This window comes from Falco naumanni, chromosome 15, assembly GCF_017639655.2.
Source record: "Falco naumanni isolate bFalNau1 chromosome 15, bFalNau1.pat, whole genome shotgun sequence".
Taxonomy (NCBI): domain Eukaryota; kingdom Metazoa; phylum Chordata; class Aves; order Falconiformes; family Falconidae; genus Falco; species Falco naumanni.
Window position 1 is genome coordinate 5,458,165 of NC_054068.1, and position 25,460 is coordinate 5,483,624.

Below are 25,460 nucleotides of genomic sequence, written 5' to 3' on the forward strand. Positions count from 1 at the left end.
ATGCAGCCCACCCAGCGGCAGGCTTCATCAGGGACAGCGAGCGGGACGCAAACGCAGCAGATCCTTCCCTTTGGACGCTGCCCTGAAACGCACCTGAAGATACAGGAGCCCCCCTCTCCAGTCTGGAAATGCCCCAGTGTTCCCAGCACTGCCTACTTCAGGCAACCGGCACAAAAAAAAAACCCACCAATGCAACTCTTTTGATGGCCAGTGCAAAGAACTCCTTGAGCCCGTGCCGGATTAGGAACGGTGCAGATAAATGGTCTCGGGGAGGGATGCAAGAACCAGACGCGCAGAGATGCAGCTGTCCTCCTCCTCCTCGTCCCCTTGAGGTGACGGTGCCTCAAAACCTGGTGACTGGTGGAAGGCACCCAGGCGGCTGCCTGCTGGTCCCCCCGGTTTGCAAACGGGGAACGGGGCGGCGCTGAGGCACGCGTGTGGGGAGCAGAGCAGCAGCACCGAGCGAGCGGCGAGAGGGCGGCTCTTGGGGACACCGTGGCTCTTGGGGACACCGTCCTCAGAAAGCCATCGTCCTCCAGCTCCGGCCTCTGCGCCTCCCACACCATCCTCACATCATCGGGCCAGCAAAAGCTTCCTTCAAAGGAAACACAAAGCACGCAGCTAAAAGATATTCACTTACAGTTTATTTTTGCCTGAAATTATTTCACATCTCTTTGTACACAGCTACAGAACAGTAGTAGTAAACCATTGGTAAAAGCAACAGTGCTAAGGAAAATGTTGGCATAATTTTTCTTCTTTTTTTTTTTTTCTCATTTTCTTTCTTCCCATACTGCATCCTCATACAGTTTGGGATTTGAAGGGGGGGGGGAAACCTGGCACACCATGTGAGTTAAGACTCAATTTCTGTTTCATTTATTTTAAAAAAAAAAAAAAAAGAAAAAAAAAGAAAAAAAAAACCCAGAAAAAAAACCACCCCATGATTTGGGTAGGGGTTGTCTACACAGCAACAAAGTTTAAAAAAAACAGAAACAAACAAACAAACAAAAAACACAACCAAAAGCTTGGCTTCCATTGAATAAGATTAAATATATATATTTATATATAAAAAATTACATTGGCTGTATGTGAAACCTTGAGGTGCTGAAGAATAAAATAAAGGTGTTAAACAGAAGAAAAACTTATTTTTGTTTTTTTTTGTTGTTGTTTTTTTTTTAAATAAGCAGCTCTGTACAATGAAGGCTCATTCTGAAAAAAAAAAAAAAGTAAAAGTCAACAGCGTAGTTATAAAAGAAACCACAATTTTTAAAAAATCATCTTCTAAGCAATTGTGGAATTTGAAAAATGTAGCAGTCACATTTACAGACAGGTCAGAGCTATCGGATCAGCAACACCGCGATTTTTTTCAGTCTCCCCAGAGGAACATGCAGAACAATGCGTGCACAGAACAGGTAGGGGGAGGGGGGGGAGGGCGGGGGGGGCGATAGAAAAAGCTGATGCACAAAATGGAGAGCTTTTTTTTTTTTTTTTTTTTCCTCTTTTTGAAATATCGGACGTAAACAGAAAACAACCGAGGCAACTTGTAAAATCTACAGTGTTTTGCGAATACCCCATTGCCAAAATAAAGGATGCCTTTCCCCCAGCTCCCGTGTTTAAACCTGACGTGGTTGAAAAGACTAAAGAAAGTTTTCAGACTTCGGAAGGAAATGTGACTTTTATTAAGCCCTGCACCCCCTCCCCCAACAACCATACCCCCCTTGATAGGTATTTTCCTTCCTATTTGATAACATCTGAGGCATTTTGAAATCAAAAAGACAACGCGATGAATGTTGTGACAGAGAGGGAGTATAATACAGTATGCATTACTAAAAGGCAATTCTTCAAAGAGGACAATTCCTTTAAAAAAAAAATAATAATAACAACAAGACAGCAAACTAGTTTATACAGTACTATACGCAAAAAAAGGGTAAAAGAATTAACAATTCATAAATAAAACACAGGTCCCAGACCTGTTATTTGTGAACCATTTTCTTAAATAGGTGCATTATGTAAATCTTATGTACAACAAAATTACTTTGCATAACAACTGCAAGGACATGGAGGGAGGTGAAAATCATATTGGTTTTGGTTTTCTTCTCTTGAGATTTTCGTAAGTTTGATTTTCTGAAGCAAAACTGGTGAAAGAGGAGTTCTGACTGGATGGGTGCCAGCCAAGAAAACCCAGGTAAATAATGACAAATGATTTTTTTTTTTTTTCCTCCACACGGCATAAAACACAAAGGCAAATAAAATCCACAAAGGTGTTTTTTTTCCTCTTTATAATCCTCTTGCTGCTACAAAGTCCTTTCTTTTTCTTTCTTTCTTTTTTTTTTTTTTTTTTTTTTTCCTCCTCCTTTTCGATTTAAATTATGTTGATTCCGAAATCACAAAGCTGAAAGAATCCAGCCGGGTCCAGGCTTGCCCCATCCCTCCCCCTTGATACACACAACGCCACTCCTCTACCCCACAACCGTGACTCCTGCCATCAAGTCTCAGGACTCGCTGCTCTACAGGTATTAGCCAAAAGTTATTTTCCGGTTTGTTTTTCTCTGTTTGCTTTAAAAATCTTTTCCTTCTCGTAAGAAGCAAAAGAGAAGCGTCGGAGGCAGTTCACCACGCTTCGGTGTAGCGGACATCCACTTCCTTCAGGTTGGGGAGTTTAGCCTGCGCGGGAGGGTGAGAAAAGGTCAGAATTAGTGTCAGGTGTTCAGGACTCGGGGAGAAAGTTCCCATCAGATCTGTACCGTCAGCAAACCGGGAAGATCGATCTAGCGGCCACAAACTGCAGCAAGATGCGCTACGACCTCAGCCCTGCGGAGGACCAGTGCCGGGTCCAGCAGCCAGCCAACGTGTTCACGTGGCAAGGAAGGAACAAGATGCTGAGCTTTTACCGACACACAAAACCACGTCACACCTGCAGCAAAAATTAGTGGCTCTAGTACAGCCCATGCAGCAGCGTTCAGGTCCAGATCGGACCCCAATCTTTACTTTTTTATACAAACGCTTAGCAAAATTTGTTTGTCAAGACTCCAGCAGTGAAGGCGGCGGATTCAAACCGCAGCAGCCAGCCATACGTTCCTTCCCCAGCCTGCGTGTGAAGCCATCGCTCGATTTTTCCCTCCATGCATTACAAAAATCCAGAGCGCCTCAGTGACTTTTGGTGTCTCTGCGGTCTCCTTTCCGTAACTCCACCGCGGTTGGACATATTGTTCCTGAATTACCCTGCGCGAGGCAGATGGGAATCGGCTGTTTGCACTGTGCCTACTTGTTGGTCCCGTTTCCATGCTCTCTGACCATAATTGTACGGCTAATTCTCTCAAAACAAATAAACACGTTTAATTAGGCTAGGGCATAATTGAGGAGTTGGAAGTTTCTAAGAGTCATTATTACCTCACTGCTTGATTTATGTGCACGCATATTTTGATAAGAGCTAGTCATAATCCTACAGACACTGCCAGCAAATAATTTTTCAGTTAGGCAATAATGACTTCAGTAGTGGGTGTTTATTTATTGTCTGGTTCAGCCTGCCTGGTACATATGTGGGTGTCTGTGTGTGCAAGCGTGTTTAGTGGGGTGGGGGATGGAGCAGAGAGGAAATGTCATCACTGGCTTGTGCCCCAAACACTCTCGCAGACCAAGGGGAGAAGAAGGAAAGATTTGTATCAAAAATACGTTCTTTGATGTCTGAGCTGTTCTCAACAGACCTACAACCATGCGCCCCAGGGAAAGAAACTATTACCCTCCCTTCGAACACACACAGAGCTCTCAAAAAATGGCCACTAAGATAAATTTCAATGAAAGAGGTGAGAGGGGAAAAAGTGACGCACGCCTGTTTTCTCAGCTTTTTTAATTTTCTGCAATCATCGGGACTTTGCTCACAGCCAGTTTTGCTGTTTGCCCTGGCAAGTCGCTTTCTGGCGTTGCTGGGAAGGACTGTTAACGCAATACCAGAGCACAGGGAACCGGTTAGGAAAATCCCAGTTTGGGTAGAGAGTTAGTGGCAAAGGGGCTCAGAAGCAGGGGTAGGACTGGGGGAGCCTTTCAATAGACTTGATTTCAGAGCCCTGGCCCAAATACAGCATTGAACTTGATTGCCTGTAAACGCTTGGGGCCTGATACAAGCTCCATTGTGTGAACCCATCTGCAAGCCAGCTGTTAATTCCAAGGACGACTTCTTTGCATATACAATTGTGACACAAGTTTTGAAATCTTGATCTTGAAAAATCCATGCTAGCAGCACTGCAACAGAGTCCCTGGGGGAGCCCTGGCTCCACAGCCAGAACCGAAGATCCACGTTCGCAGTGAATTTTGAAAGCAGAGCAGTTTCAGGACTTGCCTCAAGTTCGAAACTCAACCCGAGGTTGTGACCTTTTTGACTAAACCTGGCACAACCTCAGGCATCAGCACACAAGAGAACATGATGTTGAGTTTCATCTTGTTTCTGCGCCTGGGTTTAGAAGGTAAGGCTGCGGGACATGCGACTCATGCAACACCAGAGTGAAGACAAAAGGCCACACGAGGTCATGAAAGCCAACGCATCTCAGGCTGCCTTTGTCTGAAACCACCTGGGGCCGTTCCCCTCCCACAGTTACATTCTCCTTCTTTACACCGTTTTGCTGAAGTGGTTGTAAATTCACAGCACACATGGTAACCCCAGATGTCTTGAATGTCAAACTCAGGAACTGGGCATTTGTGCAGGTGCTTCTGTATCAAGCCCAGTTCCTGTCCCAGAGGTGTCAAGATAAACTTGCACTTCCCTCAACGCTTTTAATTCTCCCTGTGCCCTCTGAATCAAAGCTCCGCAATGCTCTTCACCCACGTTACCTGCGGTCCTGGTAACAGCACAGGACGTGGCTTTGGAGGCGTGCACTCGATTTTGCCTGTCTGTCTATCCTCATTGGAAATGATCTGTTTATGAAAACCTTGACTGTTAACAGCACTGGTGAAAAGAATCAGTTTCTGATTCCATCTCATACTTATCCACTCCACATAATAAATGTTTCCTGCGTCCATCAAAGCCAGCAACCTCAGAATGCTGTTTTTGGTCATTATCTCCCCAAAGTAACCCATTTCACCCTCTTAGATGACTTCCACGCTACACAGTCCATTCTCCCTGTACTAGGCACTAGCACCATGCGCTGGCTAAATCTGCAAGTCCTCCTCCGCCAGTTACTACTCATCTTTAGGGGATGCAATTCAGAAATACCTTGAGATCTTCGTAGGTATCTGCTGAAAGTTTGGTGCTGTTCATATTTAAACTACACAGGCTCTTCATGGCTAAAAGAGAAAACATACAGATTATTTATGATCGTGCTGCTTTTTCTTAAAATACCAGGCTTACAGTAGGCCAAAGCATAAACAAGACATGACTATGTGCAGCGCTCTCAGGAAAAAGCTGAATAGTGTAAAATATAGAAGTAGGAATGGATAAACAGCTGTTTGGGCCCTCATCCAGGAAAAAGTCCCTATTTAGGAAGGGCCATTAAGCGTATGCTTAAGTCCGCTGACTTCAAAGGAGTTCAGGCAACTTCTCATAATCAGTTTCCTGCACATTATTCTGAACGGTGCCCGTTCTCAGTGCTCTGCGTGGTGCACGCAGGGGCCACGCTGATCCAGCAGTGCTCCCTCTCCCCTCCCTGCCCCCACTTCCATTTTAGGCTCCAGTAGTTAGCAGAATAGTTTCCTAAGATGAGCCATAACTACTGGCCTGTCTGGCACGTCTGGGTAGGATCAAGCCTGTTAAAGGAGGCTCTTAAACCCAACAGGCGAGGTTTATAATACACTGTTGGACGTAGGAAAGGGTCTCGTTCTGGCATGTCAAGCAGCTCTCGGTGCACGGGGGAATCCTGAACGCTGCTCAGATGGCCCCGCTCTGCCTTGCCCTATTTAAATAAAGAATAGCGAGAGTTTCACCTCCCCAAAAAGAAGGAACAAAAGATGCCAGAGAGGGTATGAAACCTGCTGCGCACAGTTGCTCAACGCACTGGTAAGTTGCTACATGGCTTTGCAATCGTCCCCTCCTGCGCCAAAAGGTCAGACCCCCACCCAGAGAGGACACCCACAGGAGGGTGTGCGAAAAAAGCTGGGAAGTCCCAGGGCCACAGGACACCACGTGAGGAGGAGACAAGTGCCGTCAGTGAAGTCAGAGGCAAGAGCTAGAGCACAGGCTGGAACAACAAAGCCCACGGGAGGCGGCTCAGCACCGTTGGGCTCAGATCACCGTCCTGCTTCCCCTGCCTGCACCTGAGCGGGCGGGGAGGGGGGAAGCCTAAACCCACAGACAACCACGGCCCGTCCCGAATCCCTGCAGAAGCAGCGCTGTGGCAGCCAAGAAATCAATCTTCTGTCCGAGCCCACGTGAATTCCGCCGAACCCACAACAATTTTCCTCTGTAGCTTCTTTGGGACACTTACAGCTCAGTGCCAGCAGCCCAGCGTCCGTGACCGGAGTCTCGCACAGGTTGAGCACTTGCAGCATGGTGAGGTGTTCAGACAGAAGCCGCAACCCTGCGTCTCCGAACTGTGGGGCACAAGCAGAGCTGTTTGCAAACAAGGCACAAACATCGTGTGCAAGTACCTCAGGGCAAACGGGGCACATTACAATGAGGTTTGCCGACGAGCCCTCAAAGCCACACTCGGATTGTTTACTGCAATCTCAAATGACAGGAGAGAAAGCAAATAGTTTTATCCCCGTTTTGCAGACGGGGAACAGAAAAATTAAGTGACTTGTGCGCACTTAACCGCAGGCCATCATTTAATTAGAATGGTGCCTTTGAAGTCTGGACTTTGTATGAGAGAGCTCCCACCCAGGCTATACAAAATGGTTATGGCAGTCTCAGCCAGTTCCCAACCACATCACAAAATTAAAAAAAAGCATAATGCAAGTGGTATTAATTAGCTATTTTGGTCTCAAGAACAATGTACTATTGATTGGTAATTGTTCTATTGACCCACTTCATTTCTGCTGTTTCTAAACTCTAGATTAATGGAAACCAGGATATCACAAAATAAAATGGAATCTAAACCCTTTTTTTTAACTTACTAAAAAAAAAAAAAAAAAAATATCGGACAAAAAGCAGGCTCTTTATCCAATGAAATCAAACTCATTTTGAGCAAGAAGCATCCAAGTTTCCAAACCCAAGAGTTACATTGTTAGGACAAATCTGGAGGAGATACATGACAGTCTTAAAACAAGCAAGCAATCAGATTCTACTTCACATTCCCCACACAAAAAGAGGAAATTTCTGGGATACAAAAGCAGTTAGGAAAACAAACCAAGATATTTGCATGACATTTGAGTGGAAAAAAAAAATACTGCTTTTTGTGGTTGCACTGAAGATAATCATATTTTCAGCGGGCACTGCAAATAGGTGCTAACAGAAAATGGGGAAAACCTATTCAGTGGAGAACCTCAGAGACCAAAATCAGCAGGGAAATGCAAAAGAAAAAATTAACTTTAAAAGCTCTTTCAATCAACAGCTGAGTAATTTGTCCAGTTAACTTTCTGCTTATAAAATAAACATGTTCTCATTATAGTTTCCCCTCTATTCATTATTTGAGTTTATTTTTGTTGCTGTTGTTTTTAAAGAAATTCTAGTTGATCAGCATTCAGGGCAATTCACTGCCTACGCTGCACAGACTCTCTCTTTTGCTCGACCAGATGAGCTGCACAGCATCATTTTTTTCATCCTAGATGGGTGAAGTTGTAAGCGCTTCTCAGATGAAGAGCAGCACGTGTACTGCAAAATACACAGTATCAACAACACCTAACTGGAACATTCCACCCAAGGTAGCAGCAACCCTTTTATAATTAAAACAAAAACAAACAAAAAGAAAAAAAAAAAGAAAAACCAGCCTCCAAGATGAGCTATACCATAGAAAGGCCCTGTAAAACCAGCATGAGGGCAAACTTGCTCTAAGCCAGCCTCTTCACACACTCTTCTTGTGCTGATGTAATGTGAAATTTCAGAATTAGTCAGCACTGATTCGTGCTCTGAGTTTCAGTCTGCAAAGCCCTTACCTGAGTTGACCACAGGTTCAGCTGCTTGAGTGAAGGCAGTTTAATGAGGTGCTCAGCACAAGCACTTGTCACATTGGTAAAGGCCAGGCTGAGGTTTTCCAAATTTCCAAAGGATCCCGAGCTTAGCAAGCGGGCCAGGTCTGCATCCTGAAAGCAAACAACAGATGGATAAGCAAGATTATTGACGACTCAGCCTGCAATCCGCTGCAGTGGTGTCACCGATACTGTTAACCAGCAAGAGTTGCACAATGAAGCTGCTTGTTTACAGTAACAGAGAACCACACAGAGAAGTTTCTGTTTGTTTGGCAAGCTGCTGGGCTCTTGTGGCAGTGTTGCTTCACACACTCTGGGAAAAAATTTATCCAGACAGTAGGACAGAAATTTTCTTTGCATGTGTATCCTTATGAGACACAAAGGCTTCAGTCAGAGCAAACGTTGAAGCTTGGTCTTTTAACTTAACAAAGATTTCACTGCAACTTCTAGATCCAAACTGCATCCAGGACTGTTACCTGGCCTCAGTGAAGTTAAGTCTGGGCTTACACCAGGCTGAACTGTAACGACGATGGGTCTCTTTCAGACTATCATGTCTAAGATCCAGGACCGGCCATTGTGAAGTCTGCTTTTTAATGCAGTACTCTGTCCCCAAATCCACCATTAGTTCCCATTGTAAATTCCAAATCCGCACACCAGTATAAGTCTGACAGTCTGATGCTTGTACTGGTGTTGGAAACTGCTGCGCAAACGCAAGAGCAAAAATACGCCCTTGCTTGTGTAAACTCCGGTCGTGTTGACAGAGCAAGCGGAATGGCTCCCCTCTTGACTGACCAAAACCACTGTGCCACATGGCAAACATAAATCAAGTGTTTAAATATGGAAAGACCAAGCTTGTTTTTCTATCGACATGATTAACTTACTGTGGACTTGGATGGCAGTGTTAACCTTGTGGGACCACCTTTTCTTTGCTGCAAGAGAAAAGGTATTTTAGTCAAAGAAGCTGCCATTCTACATTTCAGACCAACCGAAGCAGAGCAAGCTCTTTGCTAAAGCAAATCCTGCTCCGGTTACAAAGCTCCCTGCCAGCCCTTCTTCCACCTCTTCTCTGTTTTTTTTCTGCACGGACAGATTTTTTTCTGAGTGCCAGATGCAGGCCTGTTGCCACCCAGGGGACATCCACTAACCGCAGCTGGTGGTCTCTGTGCCACGGGGCAGCATCGTGTCTGATGCAGCCTGCCACTACTTGGTTACTTTCACTTTAAAAGGCAACAGGCTTAAAATGCTGGGCTAAGATAGCAAAGGGGTTGAGACTGCACCGCTGACAAAATAATTTGTCTTCAAAAAAAAAAAAAAAAAGCATATACTTTTCAGGCTGGCAGCAGGGGTTAAAGAAGACAAACATAAATGTGAAAGAGGGAAGAGGAAGACTCTGGGTGTATTTGCATAGGTGAAAAAGTGCTAATGAGAGCAGATCTATCTTCAATCTGAAGATCCTGACTTTAAAATCAGGAAAAGATCTTTTTCTCATAGGCTCTAGCCTCCGAGAACTAGACCTAAAGACCATCTCAGTAAAATGCTGTGAATGTCAAAGCATTAAGAAATGCTGGCGAGCACTAAAACCATTTGCTACTCATATGTCAAAAGGTGGCAGAATTTGACAAGCTGACTTGTAAGATCTTAAGACAGCGGGATTTCACCTCTATTCTTTCACATAGATTCTAAGCAGGTTATTGAATATCATTCATAAACACAGTATGGGATAAGACACATCAGTAAACATCCCACAGTATATATATTCACAGTAAAATCTTCCAAATACTGCTCCCATCCTGTTGTTAACCAGGAATTTCACACCCTGCTTGTCTTTCTTTTGTACCTCCATTTCTGGAGAGTACAGACCACAATGTGCTATGGCAATACTGCATGCAGGGCGACATACCAGCTCTTTTAACTCCCTCTGCCTGTCACACAGCTGTTCATACATTCTCTTTCCCACGTCTGTGCTTTCCAGGGTAGAGATGATCTGGAGTTGTGTGTCATTATTATCGATGATGTTGTATTCCAGCATCAAACACAAAATCTAGCAGCAGAATGAAAGAAGAGCGGTCACTGCAGTGCTTACCTTCAATTTCTTCCAAATATCCCAATTACAGTGGGCAGCACGGTAGTTTAAATTACGGGGTAAATTTTTAGAGCGTGCATTATGCAGGCTAGATTAGAAGATCATAGCAATATCTACTGACCTTCCAACACAAGAAACCAATTTTTTATTTGTAAAGAACGAACTCTAGTATCTGAAAGTCAGCCTATCTATCCTGTTTTCCATTAGTGCTCATTCCTTCTGACTGAGAAGTGCAGTTACTTTACATCAGACCTGGAAGATGGCTTCATGCCACAGCCCGCTTCAGAACAGGTACAATCGATCCAGTATTTCCCAGGTACACTGGCTAGACTGCAGATTGGCAGACTGGGAACATTACAGATGAGCAGTAGAGCCAAGCAGCTAAGTGCTGGATTTTCTGTCCCTAAGTACTGGGGTTTCTGTGCAAGCAGAATGCATGTGAAGCATACCCATTCTGTAAGGCAGGATGGGCAAAGGCCAGAGAAGCTCCAAGAGAAGAAGATCCAGGGAGCTTCCTGCTGTGCCCAGGACACCTTCCATCTCAGTGGGAACATGCCTGACTCACCCCTGGGCAAGGGGCTGCCAGGAGAAAGTCACGACACCAGGGGATGGTTCCATTGGGTCACATAGGCTTTGAACAAGCTGCCCCCTCCACACTGCCTTTCCTTTTCTGCTACAGGTCATGCCATTGCAATTAAAATGCAAAATTTTTATTCCCTCTATTATTTTTAATGAAAAAAATCAAGCAACATTATATTCAAATTCATGCAGCACACTTATTTACTGGATGAAATTAGCATGCACAGATCTAAGTCAATGAAAACTGTAACTCCTTCCACCGATTTAACCACCCTCTAGTTCTGTTTAAAATATATGAAGACATTTATCACGAAACTTCTCTAAAGAAACCCAGAAAAATATTTATAAACTATTAGTGCAACAAAAATAACCAATCATAAGCACACAAAATGTGTAATAATGCAAGTAAATACGGATTTGTAAATGCATTTCCTGTGCACTACTCATTCTGCAGGTGGCAAGACAAGCATCAGGCATTTAGTCATGGAAAAGCCTTGGGGTTCTGAACTCTGACCTCTCGCCACAGCCTAAACCATCATGGCCATTTATTTTCCATCTTAGCTTCTCCAACTGAGTTATAGCAAACCATCTTTCTCTCCAAAAATTCTTGCACCCACCTTTCATCTAATTCACTCTCATATCTGCAGAACAATATTCCGTTCCACTTAATCCAGAAAAAACACAGCTGCCCACTGTTGGTGTTTGGTACGACACAAACCTGAACTCGGCTTCTCTAGTTCCACTAGATCTAATTCTAGGAAAGTCAATGTGAAACTGAATCTGAGTATTGCTCAGAAACCTATATGACTACGTATGTCTAGGGCTTACCTCTACCATCGTCTGGTTACCCCTCAAAGCCAGTAGCATGCAAGGTCCTAATTTATTTTCAGCCAGTGAAAGCAGGAACTTCTTTGTTTTATAGCAGGATCCCATTAAAATATGAACCTGTTCGAGAAACAGAGCTAAAATTAGAGCTGTAAGCCTAAGAAACACATCTACGTTGGGAAGGGACATTGTTACACAGTGAAAAAAATGTCAGTATTTGCAGCAAACCTAAAGAAAGTGCCCCCCTCGTTGCAATTACGGTTGCAGTCTCTCAACAGCTTTATTGCTGATTGGAAGTGACTTTTTGAAAAAGGTGATGCCTAGTGAGATCTGAGGGAGCGGGTAGTTTTCCTCCATAAAGGAGCTCAGCTGACAGCCCAGAGGCCTGATACAGGCTCCCCAGGAAACGTCAGAGCAGCTGTGCAATTGCCCCTCTCCCTAGTAACATGATGAACCCAGCCCCAGGGGGACCACAGGGGATTTTGCTTTCGCATCTGTTTGCAGTTCAGTTTCTCTGGAAATGCCAGCTGGTGAGCAAGGGCTGCGTGGGCTGGATGTCTAGGTAAAAGGCAGTGGTGCTGGTGATCTCCTGTCTGCACCAGCCGTGGTTAAGGGGTGGTGGTGGACAAAATCACCTGTTCAGAATGGATGGGAGCTGACTGGGAAAGGAAGGAGTGCCTTAAAAAAACCCAGTAGTCCTAAGCCCTAAGTCAGAGATGACTTCAGTGCTTTCATGCTCTTGGGTCATTATCTTGCTTTCCCTTTTGCTCCTTTTCTCCTGAAAGGAAGGAAGGGCTGAGAACGCGGACTAAGACTCCCTCGAGTCCCCCAGCTGACAAAGTGTCCTGCGGCCTCTCTTCCAGCTCCAGAAAGCATTGGATGATATCACATGGTAACACCTACAGCAGAAATGCAAAGCCACTTGCACAGATCAAAGAGCTTCTTCTCACAGAATAACTTGGCAGTATTCTTCCCCATTTAAAACCCCTAGAGATTAGCTGCAAAGAATTTCAAGTTCCTAGCCAAAAGTCTTATTTTATGGCCCAGTGGCTGATTCACCAGCTTGCTGGCAGAGCACCGTGTGAGAATCTGTAGTTTCCAATGACCTGGGCAGTAAGAGCTCCATTACGTAGACTCAACATCAGCACTACACCACAATAAGCTTGCAAATACGTCCCGTGGTCCCCCTGTTCACGGTATTGCCCGGGCTATGTTCAATACTGCTGAAAACATTGCAACCACACCATGACGGGGTCAGTTCTATGCGGATCAGTTGCTATCACACAATTCTTCTTCTTCATGGCTCCATTACCAGCAAGGCCTTTCGAAAAACACAAAATCTTTTTTCTTAAGTATCCATCAGTTCAGGGGTGGCCCTTGGAAACAGTAAGCTTCAAGCAAAAAAGGATTTCATTTTATGCAGTTATCATTAAGCCTTCCTCGAGGTTTTCTTGAGTGACAGAAAATACTGATGCTAACACTAATGTAAGGTCCATCTCAGAACAGGATGTTTTTCGAACTTTATGGTTAGTCGTTAGCAGCTCTTTAAGTATTTATCAACATCCTTGCAAAGGGCACAGAGTACTGCATATTAATGTGTGTTAGCATTGTGCTTTCTCAGGCACACCCTCTCCTGATGCTCATAAATAACTTAGACCATAAAAGCCCTCAGGAGAAACGATACAGTTCTGAAGAAATTTTCGTTTCAAACATAAAAGACATAGAATCAATGAAGAGGGATGAAACCTTTTGTAAACAGTCTTTGCCCATTATCTGTTTCAAAGGTCCAGATCCATCTGAATTTGGAAGTATAGACAGATATGCATGTTCTTTATGTGCCAAAATGTTCAGCATGTGGGAGATGCACAAAGTGTGGATCCCCCTGAAAGTCACTTCGCCGGATACCCAACAGCCAACTTCAACAAATGTTTTTTCCCTTACCAGGGAAAGGAAGCAGTATCATTTCCATCTCATTTGCTATATGGAGAATTAATACACAGTGAGACCTACATGACTTGACCCCGGTTGCACAGGAAGACAGTGCCAGCATCAGTGATTAAAACCTGTTATTTCGTGCCTAGTCCTTCTAAGAGTTACAAAAGAAATAACTGCGGGAAATGGAATGCTGGTTTCTAATTATAACTCCCCATAACAATATAACTAGGCAGAGAAACTGCTAAAACATTTTTATTTCTACCAATATAATTGGGAAAAGAAACTGCTAGAACATTGTTTGTTCATTCTTTCTTTCCAGCTATCTATCCATCCTTTGATTAATTCAATGTTACCGTTGCTTTTACATTCCAGGGTAGCCTGTAAATGAAAAGTATAGGTGAGGATGTACAGAACAGTCTGCCTCCCCTGTCTCCCAGTATTCCATATTCTCTGAGAGGTTTTTTTATACAGACACACATGCACGCTTATTTATAAGTACAAAAATACGTACATACATATGGACACGCATATATACATGCATTTTTTTTGTGCATACGCTACCAGTGAAAAAACACATCAGAGTTCAAAAAGAGAAAGCTAACATGTTAATTGCATTGTGACTGCAAGGACGTTCAACGGATTTGGTGGGATAAAGATATAGATTTCCTGCTGAACGCTTGTGGATTACAGAACCGTGATCTTGGTAATTTTTTGACAAAAGAAAGTAAATCCTGTTACTGCCAACTATGCAGTAACTAAGTAGTTACTGCACAGTTACTAAACTCACATTATTGCGGACACGTACCATACTGGCAAACAGCTCTCCATCATCATCACATGCCACTCCTCCAGGGCTGTAGAGCTGGAACCAGCCGTCTTTGCCAGCCCGCACACTCAGCAAACATGAGTGGACCTGCCAAAACGTGAAGACATTGAGAAGGTTAAAGTTCCTGCCAGTAATCACCAGCATCTCCCACACTGGGCCAGAAAAAGTAACTGTAAAACCAGGGACTGCTGGGAATTTCACCGTTAATATAACAATCCACAGAGCTGCAGGCAAGTCTCCACTCCCAGAATCCATTTTTCTTCAGTATGAACAAGGAGGGAAGCTGTATCATCGCTAATTGCATGGCCTTTTTCGTTCCCTTTACACAAATCGCACACAAAATGGCTCTAATCTAGAACAGCTCCTTTCACTTGGAAAAAACCCAACAAAAAACAAACAAACAAAAAAAGACTCAAATTTCTGAGCTTCTGTCATTTTCACCCCATCATCCCAGCATGTGTCTCTACACTACCGGTGTGATCTGCATACCAAATGCAGTGGCTGATGGCTTGCTCATTCCAAATATTAAAAATTCTTATTACTCCTGTTATAATGAAATTTGACCAGAGTCAGGGTGAAGGAAATCCACAAGGGAAGCTCAACAGGGATCCCCAAGACAGAAGCTGCACATTAGAACTGGCACCAGTGAGCAACCATTAGTCTCAATTTGGCCCACTGCAGAGGTTACTACATCTAGTCCCAGTTTAACAAAGATGTCATAATTAAGCTTTTTGTTTTGTTTTTCCCCCCTTGAAGAGACAGATATTCTGTTTCAGTTTTTGAGGTGTGTGTGTGAGGAAGTCCATGCTCTTTCCTTCGGGCATGTCACAGTAGTGAACAGATGAAATCCTGGTGCTGTTCTAAGACAAGAAGGTTTCTCTTATCTGACAAGGATGACTACCGCTCACAAAGGCTAAAACCATGAAAATCAGGAGTTCTGGACAACGATGACGATGACACAGCCTCCTCACCCACAGTCTGGACGAGCTTTCTTCCCTTTATGCCAGCACCAAAAATGAATGTGGATGAGAGGCTTGCTCTGACTCAGCCAAAGCTGATGATGTTGAACAAGCTACACGTGCAGCTATGAAGCAGTCAGCCACCATGAGGCTATAGCTATGCACTCATTCCAGTAACACACCTCCCACCCCCTTTCTCCTTCTAATTCATGAGAATTACGGTCATTTGCACACAATGTAACTGAAATGCAGCTAAATAAAACCTGTTATTTTGTAAGCTGTATGGATCGCTGTATTTTGCTGCCCTTTTTTTTTTGTACGGAAAAGCTCTGAGAGATTCAACAGAGTGGGAAAATCTTGGTGGTTGCAGTTTAATAAGGAGCAAGGACATCAACTGATGCCAGACGAGGAGGTCACAACACATGTTTATACATAAGGCAAGAAACCATTCATACTAAGACTGTGTGTGCTGAGTGGCTATTACTTCCTGAGAGACTTCAGCACAGCAGAATTACACCATGTTTTGAAACAAACTACTTAAGGAGAGATTTTCTGAACAAGTATACTTGCAATTCCTCCAATTAATACTCTGTGTAAACTGCCAATAAAACTCACTTCTTGCCTCGGGTCTTCTGCAAATCTCTGAATCACGTATTTCAGCTCCCTGGGAAAAAAAAAAAAAAGAAAAAAAAAAAGGTTAAAGGACAAGAATAAGCAGTTGCTGGTTGCAGCATTCACACAAGTGTCACATTTCTCTTGGATTACACTTTAAACAATATATATTAATGCACTTTAGAAAGAAACAAGTTGAACTGCTTCCACAGGAAGGAAACATGAAGTCTCAAAGTGATTACCAAGGACAGTGTCTATTCACAACAGCCTAGAAAAGCTTTCAGAGATGCGCAGTGACAAACTCGTTTGTAAATTCTATCAGCATTCAGTGTCTCTAGTCCTTGGGCTTCTGCCGTCACAGTAAATTACAAAGAAAACTACATCTTTTTATTGCTAACAGAACACGCTTACAGCCCCTCACAGATAAAAAGCATTAGAGACACAATATTGAATAATGCATCATTGCTATTATTGACTAGTACAAGTATTTTCAGTAATTACCCCCTTCGATAAAACAAACAAGCCCCACAAACTTACTTTGTGAATTTCTCATGTGCAAGAGCCCTGAAATTGAAAACAGGAGAGTGTAAGGACTTGGGAGAAGGGGAGGGAGGGCGGGAAAAAAAAAACCAAACAAAAACCAAACAACCACTTTCCAGTTCTTTCCAGATAATAAAAGGATTTGCAAAACAACTGCAGCACACAAGACAAAAAGAATAATCTCTCCAAAAAAGATCAGGTAAAGTCTCCTTAACTAATCTAGGGGGGAAAAGTCAAGGGGTGTGGGAGGGAAATCACCTGGAACAAATCTTGTCGCTTTTCCTGAGCCCTGTCTTAGACAAGGCTCTGACTAATGTCACTGGGAGCTTTGGGTCAGAAGAAAGTAAGTAAAAGACTTATAGAACAGCTTTATAATTACACACAGAATTTTGGCTACCTCCAAGAGCCCGGTGAATTCTTTAATTGCAATGCAATTAAGGTATGGTCACAACCAATTAACATCATACATCAGTAAAGCGATTAGTGGTCATTCTGTGAAGTGCCTTCCATCATGGTATGGTTTACACCTCCCCCAGGATTCAGTTTGACTTAGGTAAATGATGTCTCTGTTGCCTATCTCCAAGCTCTCGCTGTAGCCCAGGTAACCTGGCACAGAGGATTAGACCTCTCCGATTCAAGACACCAGGTCATTAGGGGATGTGATAAACCAGCAAATTGTACAATTATAGGTTGTAATGTTTGTCTGTGGAGGTCTGCATTTTATAAACACTACTGTTCATTAATAGGTTTCCAAGGGAGATTGGCTGATCCATAGGGTAACCTTCTTCTTTTAATGTAAAATACAAATGAAACGAGTCTCTGTGACGCCAGTAAAGCATCCTCCTCCACTGAATCTCTCACTTTGCTCTCCTCCTCACCAGCTTGCCTTCCTTTCCTGTCTGCCTGTCTCTAGTTAACCATTTTCCTCTTCAGGATCATCTTAAGAGAAATGGGGAAGGAGGATGAGCATGGGAAAGTCTTCATGTCTCTCTGCATCAGCCAAAACCAACTCTAGACTCTAAATCAACAGTAGAGGCACAATGCTCCTATTACTACCAGTTTTTACTTGACATTACATTTCACCATAAAGCAGCAGTTACAAGAATAACCTGGTAAACACTAAGACAGTGCAGACTTACTCCTTGGGAAACGGGATAGGTTGAAGCAAGCTGGCCAGGGCTGGTCTCCAGTCATCATAGTCTGACCTGAGAAACGAACGTTTTATTAATAAATTACCAAGTATTAAATATGGTTTGTCAACAGGTTCTTTCAAGGAGTTAAAAGCTTTTTACTGCAGGCAGCAACAACCCTTCTGTTTTACTGAGACACTCTAAAGATCTATGGTGACATTTCCCTTTCCATTTTCAGCACATTCTCCACTGAGGCACAATAAATCTGGTATTTACAATGACCTCCAGAGAGGCCTTCTTTATGTCAACTTAAAGACATTTGCTGTTTATGAAACCTGTTGACATTTAATCACTAACTAATACTTTCATCTAAGTTGGTACAGCAATTACCAGGACACTGCTATTTACAGCTCTGCTCTGCATTTACTCGGTTGGGGTTTTTTGGTTTTTTTTTTTTTCTGTAAGACATAAACCCATTTGCAAAAACAAAGACACCCCCCAATGAACTTTTGACCGTGGCACAAAGGAACAGGTCAATTTAAACAGTACAAAGTCTTCAGCTTAAGAGGGAAGAGACCAGAGAAGGAAGCACTGCCAAAATTATTAAGAGTGAAAGAGGACAAGTGAGGATAACCACAGCAGAGAGCTCAGGCCAGTGGACCCAGTAAGAAACGTCTCCTCTCTGTTGGGTTAGCACCGTGGCTCCCAGCTGATGCATTTCGTTTTCATCTCTGCTGTCAACATACAGAACTGTCCTTCCGCGAGGAGCCATCCATAAAGGGGGGTGCTCACAGGATGAAAGGATGAAGAGAACATTTTGCTTTACAGCATGCACTGGCCAGTGCAAACTGATCTGGCTGCATGTCGTCTCCGTCTACCTGCAGAACGGCAGCTGCCTGGGCACCCGCGGTGAAGCAGGCACGGCTTCTCACGCAGGGATGGCGTTGTGCACGCTGCCACCCCTCTCCTTCAAGTGATCTCAAAAACTTAGCGGTTAGTCAGTGCTCATTAACTGCCGTACCGGTGAGCAGCACAAAGGGTACAATCATTGTAAGATGGGTGAAGCGAAAAACACAGAAGATAACAGAATTTGGCAACTCAGCACCAAAATGGGGCCCAGAACGCAGCAGCCGAAGCCCCAGATCCCAGTGCTGCCTGCTAGGCCACTCTCACTCCAATAAAACCAATGAGTACACACAGAAGTAAACGCAGTAAATCTCAAACGGGGTGAAACACCTTGAGATGTTTGTAGAAGACCATGCAGAAGAGCCTACCGTCTCCTCTCACTGCTGTTACCCTTTGGATTTCAGTTTTAAAAGCCAGACTATTGGCTGCAGCTTACTGCAAACTTGGCACAAAAGTACGGTGTTTCTTCAGGAAGGAACGAAGTGTAATGTTCTCAGATGGACAGTACCTACCGATGGCATTAGAAACAGGCAACATATGCGCAGGCAGCATTCCAAAGGAACGTATTTCTTGCAAAGAGAAGGTTCTAGCCCAGAGAAATTGAAGATGGATGCATTCCCAAAAGTCTCATCCATTTTCTGAACCCCCAAAAAACCAGAGGTTTCCAAAAACTAGTAATACACATGATGTGGGACAGTCCCCAAAGGCATGTCCATGGACACGAAGAAAACTCAGGTGCATTGGTAGAGTATTCTTAAGAAGCAACATGCAGAGAAATGCTAATTGAAGGGATAATCATGATGTGAAGATCAACCAAGAAGGCAGTTATCACCTGCCCAAGAGTAGTGTGAGTTCAGGTTACAAAAGTATATAGTATTTCATGCAAGTAACCAATCCACAAGAACAACTGTGACCTGATAGTAGCTTAACATATGAAAAACCAGATGAATGCCATGCAAAAGCACTGGAGGTGAGTTTGTAGCTCTTCTTCCACACTGCTGCGCAGAAGTCCCAAGTTCGTTACAGACACTTTTCCCTCCTACGCCAGGTGCAACCCAACACAAAAACAAAAGCCTACAATTTCAGTTGGCAACTTGAGCGAGTAGTCCTGCCCCTTCCATCGGTGCATTACCAGAGAACCCTAGCGTGGCTTTCCAGTAATTTCCTGAAATCCCCCTACCAAGAGGCCAGGACCCACCACGCTGTGTTGAGTTCAGGGAGGTGTCTCCTTCCCCGCCTGCAGTTGTCAAACAACATAAAAGCACTTAGAGACAAGGCTGGGGCTTAAAGGCAGGCAGGTCAGCAACCGAGGTGGCAAAAAACTCAGCGCTGGTTCTCTTCAAAGTACTGAACAAAACCCATTTAAGCGTCTTGGTGATGTCCCCTAATAAATACAACTTGATCATTTACCTCTTGTTATCTTTAGCACTTGAGGCACAAAGCATAGCACCCGTGAAGCTACACTAACCCAAAAAGAGCACCTCATGCCCATGCCAGTTGCAATAGAAGCCATTGAGCCTAATTTTCTCCTCCATTAGAAATCCTGTTCTCTGGTTGTAATTAGGAGCCACTCTGAGATAGGGGGTGTTACACTAACCTAAAGCGAGCACGAGTGCATCGCAGGTAGAGCACGTTGGGACCACGCATCCACAAGGTTCTTCCCAGAGACAAAATCCCCTTACCTGCTTAGCCACCAAACAAATACGTAGAGATGACCGATTTTGTTTAGTGCCTCTGAACAGCAAGACATGAAGCAAGACTTCATTACAAAGGGCTGGTTTTCCACTTTGTCTGTATAAAGTGAGCATCATGAAACACCTGAGGATGGAGCTTGTCATGTAAACTGAAGTCAAGGAAACCTCTGACACAGCACCTCCAAGATGAGCTCTCTGGGTTCTTTTAAGAAAGCTTTGATTAATTAAGGTTCTCTACAAGACTAGTTGTTGGTTTTGACCTACAGACAAACTGAAGGGGTCAGCAACACAGAACGCCGCCCTGTGTTCAGATTCATCTGAAAGGTGCTTGTTTACCTACCAGGTCTCTGTAGGAGGCAAACAATGCAACGTATCTACAGCTGCAGCCATGAGAAGTGTCAGAGGTCTCTGATCCACACAGCCCGGGTTTCACTATGTTTGTGAGGTCTAAGAACATAGTCCGGCTTTGAGCTGGCATCACACTTCCACTAAGGCATCCACCTCTCTGCTCGAGATGTTGCGTGCTCCTCCTGCTAGCGTTTACAGCCCCGGCAGCAGGCAGTCCTGCAGTGCCATCCTCTTGGGATCACTGCTGGGACCAAGCCTCTACATCACAGCCCCACTTCTCGCAAGCAGCCTCTGGGTGCAGCCTGAATGCTAAATTTTTCATGGCTGATCTTCAAAGGAAATTGCACGAGGAAGAAAAAAAACTAAGACCAAGTGAAACTGCAGACAGAATTGGACAGTATCACTCCCTGACTCTTCTTGAAGCCGGGAGTTACATACCGCATCCATTTGCAGAGCAGGTCTGTGAGAGGGCACCGAGAATAAACCATCGCCTGTTTCCTAAGAGGGTAAGAAAGAAAGAAAACTGTCTCCTATGAAGTATATAGAGTTTGGTCACATGAGTGGGACCTGAACATAAAATCTACACAGCCTGTAATCCCTTCAATCTGAGCTAGGAAACATGAAACAAACACAGCACAAGAATAAAACTAAACTACTTATTAAAAGCCTACGGTGTTTCTCCTCCTCCCACCTATTCCCTTTTCAAAAACATTTTTCTTCTGTCTGTGCTCATCTCATCTGCACTCTCATTTCAGACAGTTGCTTTTTTCTTTTTTTTTCCGGTCCATTCAAAGCACTAACACAAGACAGAAGTGTCTGAAGCAGAGAAAGAAAGGGAGATAGATGAGTTCTGGCTGCAGTTAGCAGCCACCGCAGTGAGCCAGACAAAGAGGCCGTGCCAGGAGCAGGAGGGAGCACAGAGCTACAGGCAGAGCTCGGGAGAGCACCTGTGACAAAATCCCTTCCGAGCTCTTCAAAGGGTGCTGGGCTGAGCGCTTGCCACACTGCTTAAATCCCAGGGCTGGCCTTATAAAAGCAGAGGGGGAGAAAGACTCCCCGACGTACTCACAGGCTCTGATTTTTGCAGGATTTGCAGCTTTAGGTGAGGAGCACGGCAGTCAACCTGCAGCCTGGTTTGTGGGTTGCTGGGATGGGTGCTCGGCTGGAGGTCAGGGTGCCGAGCAGGTGAAAACTGTCGGAGCAGTAACCTGCCGCTGCACACAGCTTTCCTTACCCCGAAACCCTTCTAGGGGACGGGCCAGAACACTGACCAGCCATAATAATTAAATAATCCCTGGCTGCGGTGACTTTGCCGTTGGGCCATCGTCGCTACTGGCCTGCCAACATAATACATTTTCCTTCCCCGGGATCACCTTTCACCAAAATGAAAACCTGCCCATATGTCATGTGCGGCACAAACAATCCAAAACATACTAGCAGCCCAGGGCAACCCTGATAAACATGACATAAGAGAATCCACTTGGGATATTCAGAGCATGCCACTGACCTATTGGGGAATGCAGAGAAGGCAGGGGAAGCTCCAGTGGGCGCTTGCATTTGGAAAGCTGTCGGTCTTATCACCGAGAGACTGCAAACACCGAGTCCTCTGGTTTTAGAGGATAGTAAGAAACAAGGAGCAACTACTTGGAAGCAGACTGAATCTCCGGATTGAGCAGCCAGACGGGACCAAAAATGTTTCAGGTCACTCCTCTGTTATCAGAAAATACTAAGCTGAGCAAGCCCCCCAAAGGCGGACCTTACCCCTTCTCTCCCTGGCTCTGGGTCCAGCCCCACTCAACTGCATGACACGAGCTGGAGCTCAGGGCTCCAGGGCAGACTGAGAAAAGCCCCACCAGACCCCCTGTCATACAAAGCACAAACCTGCTGTCTGCCATACCGTGAGGTGTCTGCTCACGTTCAGCCTTCTTCTGAGCTGGGCTTGTTTGGTTTTTTCAAAAGAAGAAAAATTAGCACCATTGAACAACCCTGGAAAGGTCCTGCCCTGGCTGCTCACCGCTGGCGTGGCAGCATCAGGAGACAGCGATGCCAGGTTGCCCGAAGGGGCTGAGTCCACCTGGCCACACAGGCCCAGAGGGGATACAAGTGTCTGGGCATCTGGAAGGACCCTCGCCACTACAGGCAGCCACAGAAACACAAAATAACACAGATGAAGGGTGACAGCTTATGACACATCATCATCACGGCCACAGCCTCCCCTAAGAGGTGTCCATTCTCGCAGCCAGTTTAGTTTACTATTTGTTGATCCAGATTTCACTAAAGGCGCAGTTAAGGTGTTCTCCCCATAGGCTGGGTGTTGCCAGGGGAATCAGCAGGGTCCTTCAGGTGACAGGCAGACTTTGAAGTGACCCAGTGCAAGGAAGAGGCCACGCAGCCCCTTTTACTGCAAACAAGCCCCTTTTACTACAAGTTTGGCTGTGCAAGAAATTCCCTAACGCCTGGAAACATTAACATGCAAGTAGGAGCTGGACAACGCTAAGCAGCTCTCAGAGGCGCTAATTTAATATGATGAACAGAGAGACTTCAATTAATTTAGTGCATTTTCCAGTTTAAGACTTGTAGCATTCAGGAAGCACTGACTGGCATCAATAACACGATCAGAGTCCAGAATGCATTAGAGAATATTGACACAGAAGTCTGATCCGCTTCTGAGTGCAAGACAAAAATACCATGTTCCACTAGAGACCGTGTCTCCTTTAAAATCCACCCAGACTTTGGGTCATCTGCCAACACCTTTAACACACGATTTTCTGTTTTCCTTTAGTACACAATAGTTGGGTTCTGTTACTCAACTACCTTAGAAAAAAGGGTTAAAGAGGTTCTTGGTGCTGTGATAACAGCCACACAGATGAACCTTCAAATCTGCACGTTTAGCCTTCTGTGCAAAAAGTGAGGTATTACTGTGATTATTCTGTAATTGTTGTTACATTTTTATCAATATTAGAAGGGCCTTTTTTCCCTAAAATGTAAGTATTGTGTAGGAGTTAAGCGAACAATAAAATGTCCTCTGCTGAAGATACTGTTGAGAATTCTTATTTGCCAGACTTTCAATAATTAAAATCTGCCTAAATAAATTACTCCCTGCTGCTCTAAATTAATCATGTAAAAAAGATATCATTGTTGGTGACTCTCTTGTCTTGATGATGATATTGAGTCAGACACCTAAAAGAACAACTAAATTCAATGCTAAGCAACTTGTTTATGTTTGGCTTACCACTCTTATTAATAAGAACATTGTTTTAGTGACTGCCCGCTGAGATCTCAGCTCCTGGATAGCAGTTGTTTTTTAATTATTATTTTCTTCCTACTGGCATGTTCTGTAACTCTCTTTCTTCATATTCTCCATTTTTCAAAGTACAGTATCAGTGTTCAGTGCATCAGAAACCCTCTGTTCAAGAACACTTTGAGGATGCAAGGAATCGGCATCACAAGAGCATTATTTTGCATTTTTGTTAATTACTAGCTCTTCTACAATGCTTTTCCATCACTGGTTTCAGAGTTTAAAAAACAACATTCAAAATCTTTACCTCTATTTTATGGATCAGGAAACCGAGGCATAAAAAGAAGTGACTTAGCTAAAACCTCCTAGTAAGCCAGTGGCAGAATCAGAACTCATTTCTGCATTAATGCTTTCAGGTCCAAAAAAACCCCACAAGAGATGAACAGGAATGGAAGGGTTGCAGTGGAGCTACAATATATACCAGCCATGGCTCTGCCTTAGAAACTGTCCTATATTCTCACAGGTTGTGATTTCTCAAGCAGGGTGTGGACCCTGGCAAGGCAACCTGAGGAGAGCTGCACCAATGTTGTAGCATTCCTGGTCCTTCACAACACACACTCTGTGGGTTTCACCCTTCAGAATCACTTTGTACAAGCTGAAAAAGGGCACAAAGCTGCTCTGTGCACACATACAACCTGCACAATAACAACAGATTCCCATTTTCACTGTTGCTATTGAAGAGCTTGATTATTAAAAAGACAGCAAACACATCACAAAAATCTGTTATTTTAAGGTATGGAGGTCTTTGTGTAGGCAATTATACAGGAATTGAGACCTGGCACATCAAATGCTTAAAATGTAGAGAGACTGTGATGAAGAACATGCCCATTTGTGAATTTGTTTATAAAAGTGTGTGTCAACTGCATGATGAAACCAAAACCATCAGTGCTTCGTGAGTCAGCATCCAAGTGAGCATCAGGACTGAGACAGTTCACAGTGCTTAGGGAAAACCTCTAGAGTCAAGGGGATGGGAATGAATACACAATATGTTCAACGTAGCACCTGGGTGCGTGAGGACTTAGAAGCCACCAGATGAAGCTAAAAGTCAGATGCTGTGCTTTTTTAATTGAAAACATTTTTAAAGGCAGAAGAGGCTAGGGTGGGACAGGGTGGGGGCAAAGAAAAAATTAGCTTTCAGCATTTCTGCTCAAGAATCTAATAGGACAAGTTTCTTTGAATCGCCTGTCCGATCCCCAGTTCTGAGTGTGTGCTTATGTATGTATCTGCAAGTCAGCTCTGCAGCAAATGAAGTAATTATGTTGAGAATTGGCACTATGTATTTTGAAAAAAAAAAAAGAAAATGCGGGACAAAACTTTCACAAAATCCTCTATCACAGCAGTTGGACTTCATTTAATTCCTCGAGAGTGTACACCCAGGTTTGCATTTGACTTCAGTGTAGTCACATGCTCATGGTCTACAGCAGAGTCCAAATTTCACCCACTGTGTCTTATATTCTAAAAAACTCAACTATTACTTCATTAAGCCTTAATTTTTTTAACAATAATTAATGTAGAAATATAACAGTTTCCCCAAAGACATACTGCAACTCAGCAACTGTCAAGTCAACAAAGTTGTTTTGGGTTGTTCTACTACACTTCTATTACTAGCTTCCATTCTCCAATCCACCTTCTGCGTTACTCCTTTTCATGTATTTATCCAGGAGAAAACCAAGCTT

General features: G+C 44.0%; 1 protein-coding gene across 1 annotated transcript in view; it reads right to left on the bottom strand.

Annotated features, from left to right (window-relative positions):
* Positions 1 to 624: 624 nt before the first annotated feature.
* Positions 625 to 25,460, bottom strand: part of LOC121097791 (c-Maf inducing protein) — a 138,890-nt gene continuing 114,054 nt past the window's right edge. The window contains exons 11-21 of the mRNA XM_040615099.1: positions 17,548 to 17,613; positions 16,406 to 16,432; positions 15,872 to 15,920; positions 14,277 to 14,384; positions 11,540 to 11,656; positions 9,950 to 10,090; positions 8,931 to 8,978; positions 8,017 to 8,163; positions 6,411 to 6,516; positions 5,204 to 5,274; positions 625 to 2,661 (exon numbers count right to left, since the gene is read on the bottom strand). Coding sequence (XP_040471033.1) covers positions 2,608 to 2,661; positions 5,204 to 5,274; positions 6,411 to 6,516; positions 8,017 to 8,163; positions 8,931 to 8,978; positions 9,950 to 10,090; positions 11,540 to 11,656; positions 14,277 to 14,384; positions 15,872 to 15,920; positions 16,406 to 16,432; positions 17,548 to 17,613 — 934 coding nt within the window. The 3' untranslated portion in view covers positions 625 to 2,607. The remainder of the gene's footprint in view (positions 2,662 to 5,203; positions 5,275 to 6,410; positions 6,517 to 8,016; positions 8,164 to 8,930; positions 8,979 to 9,949; positions 10,091 to 11,539; positions 11,657 to 14,276; positions 14,385 to 15,871; positions 15,921 to 16,405; positions 16,433 to 17,547; positions 17,614 to 25,460) is intronic.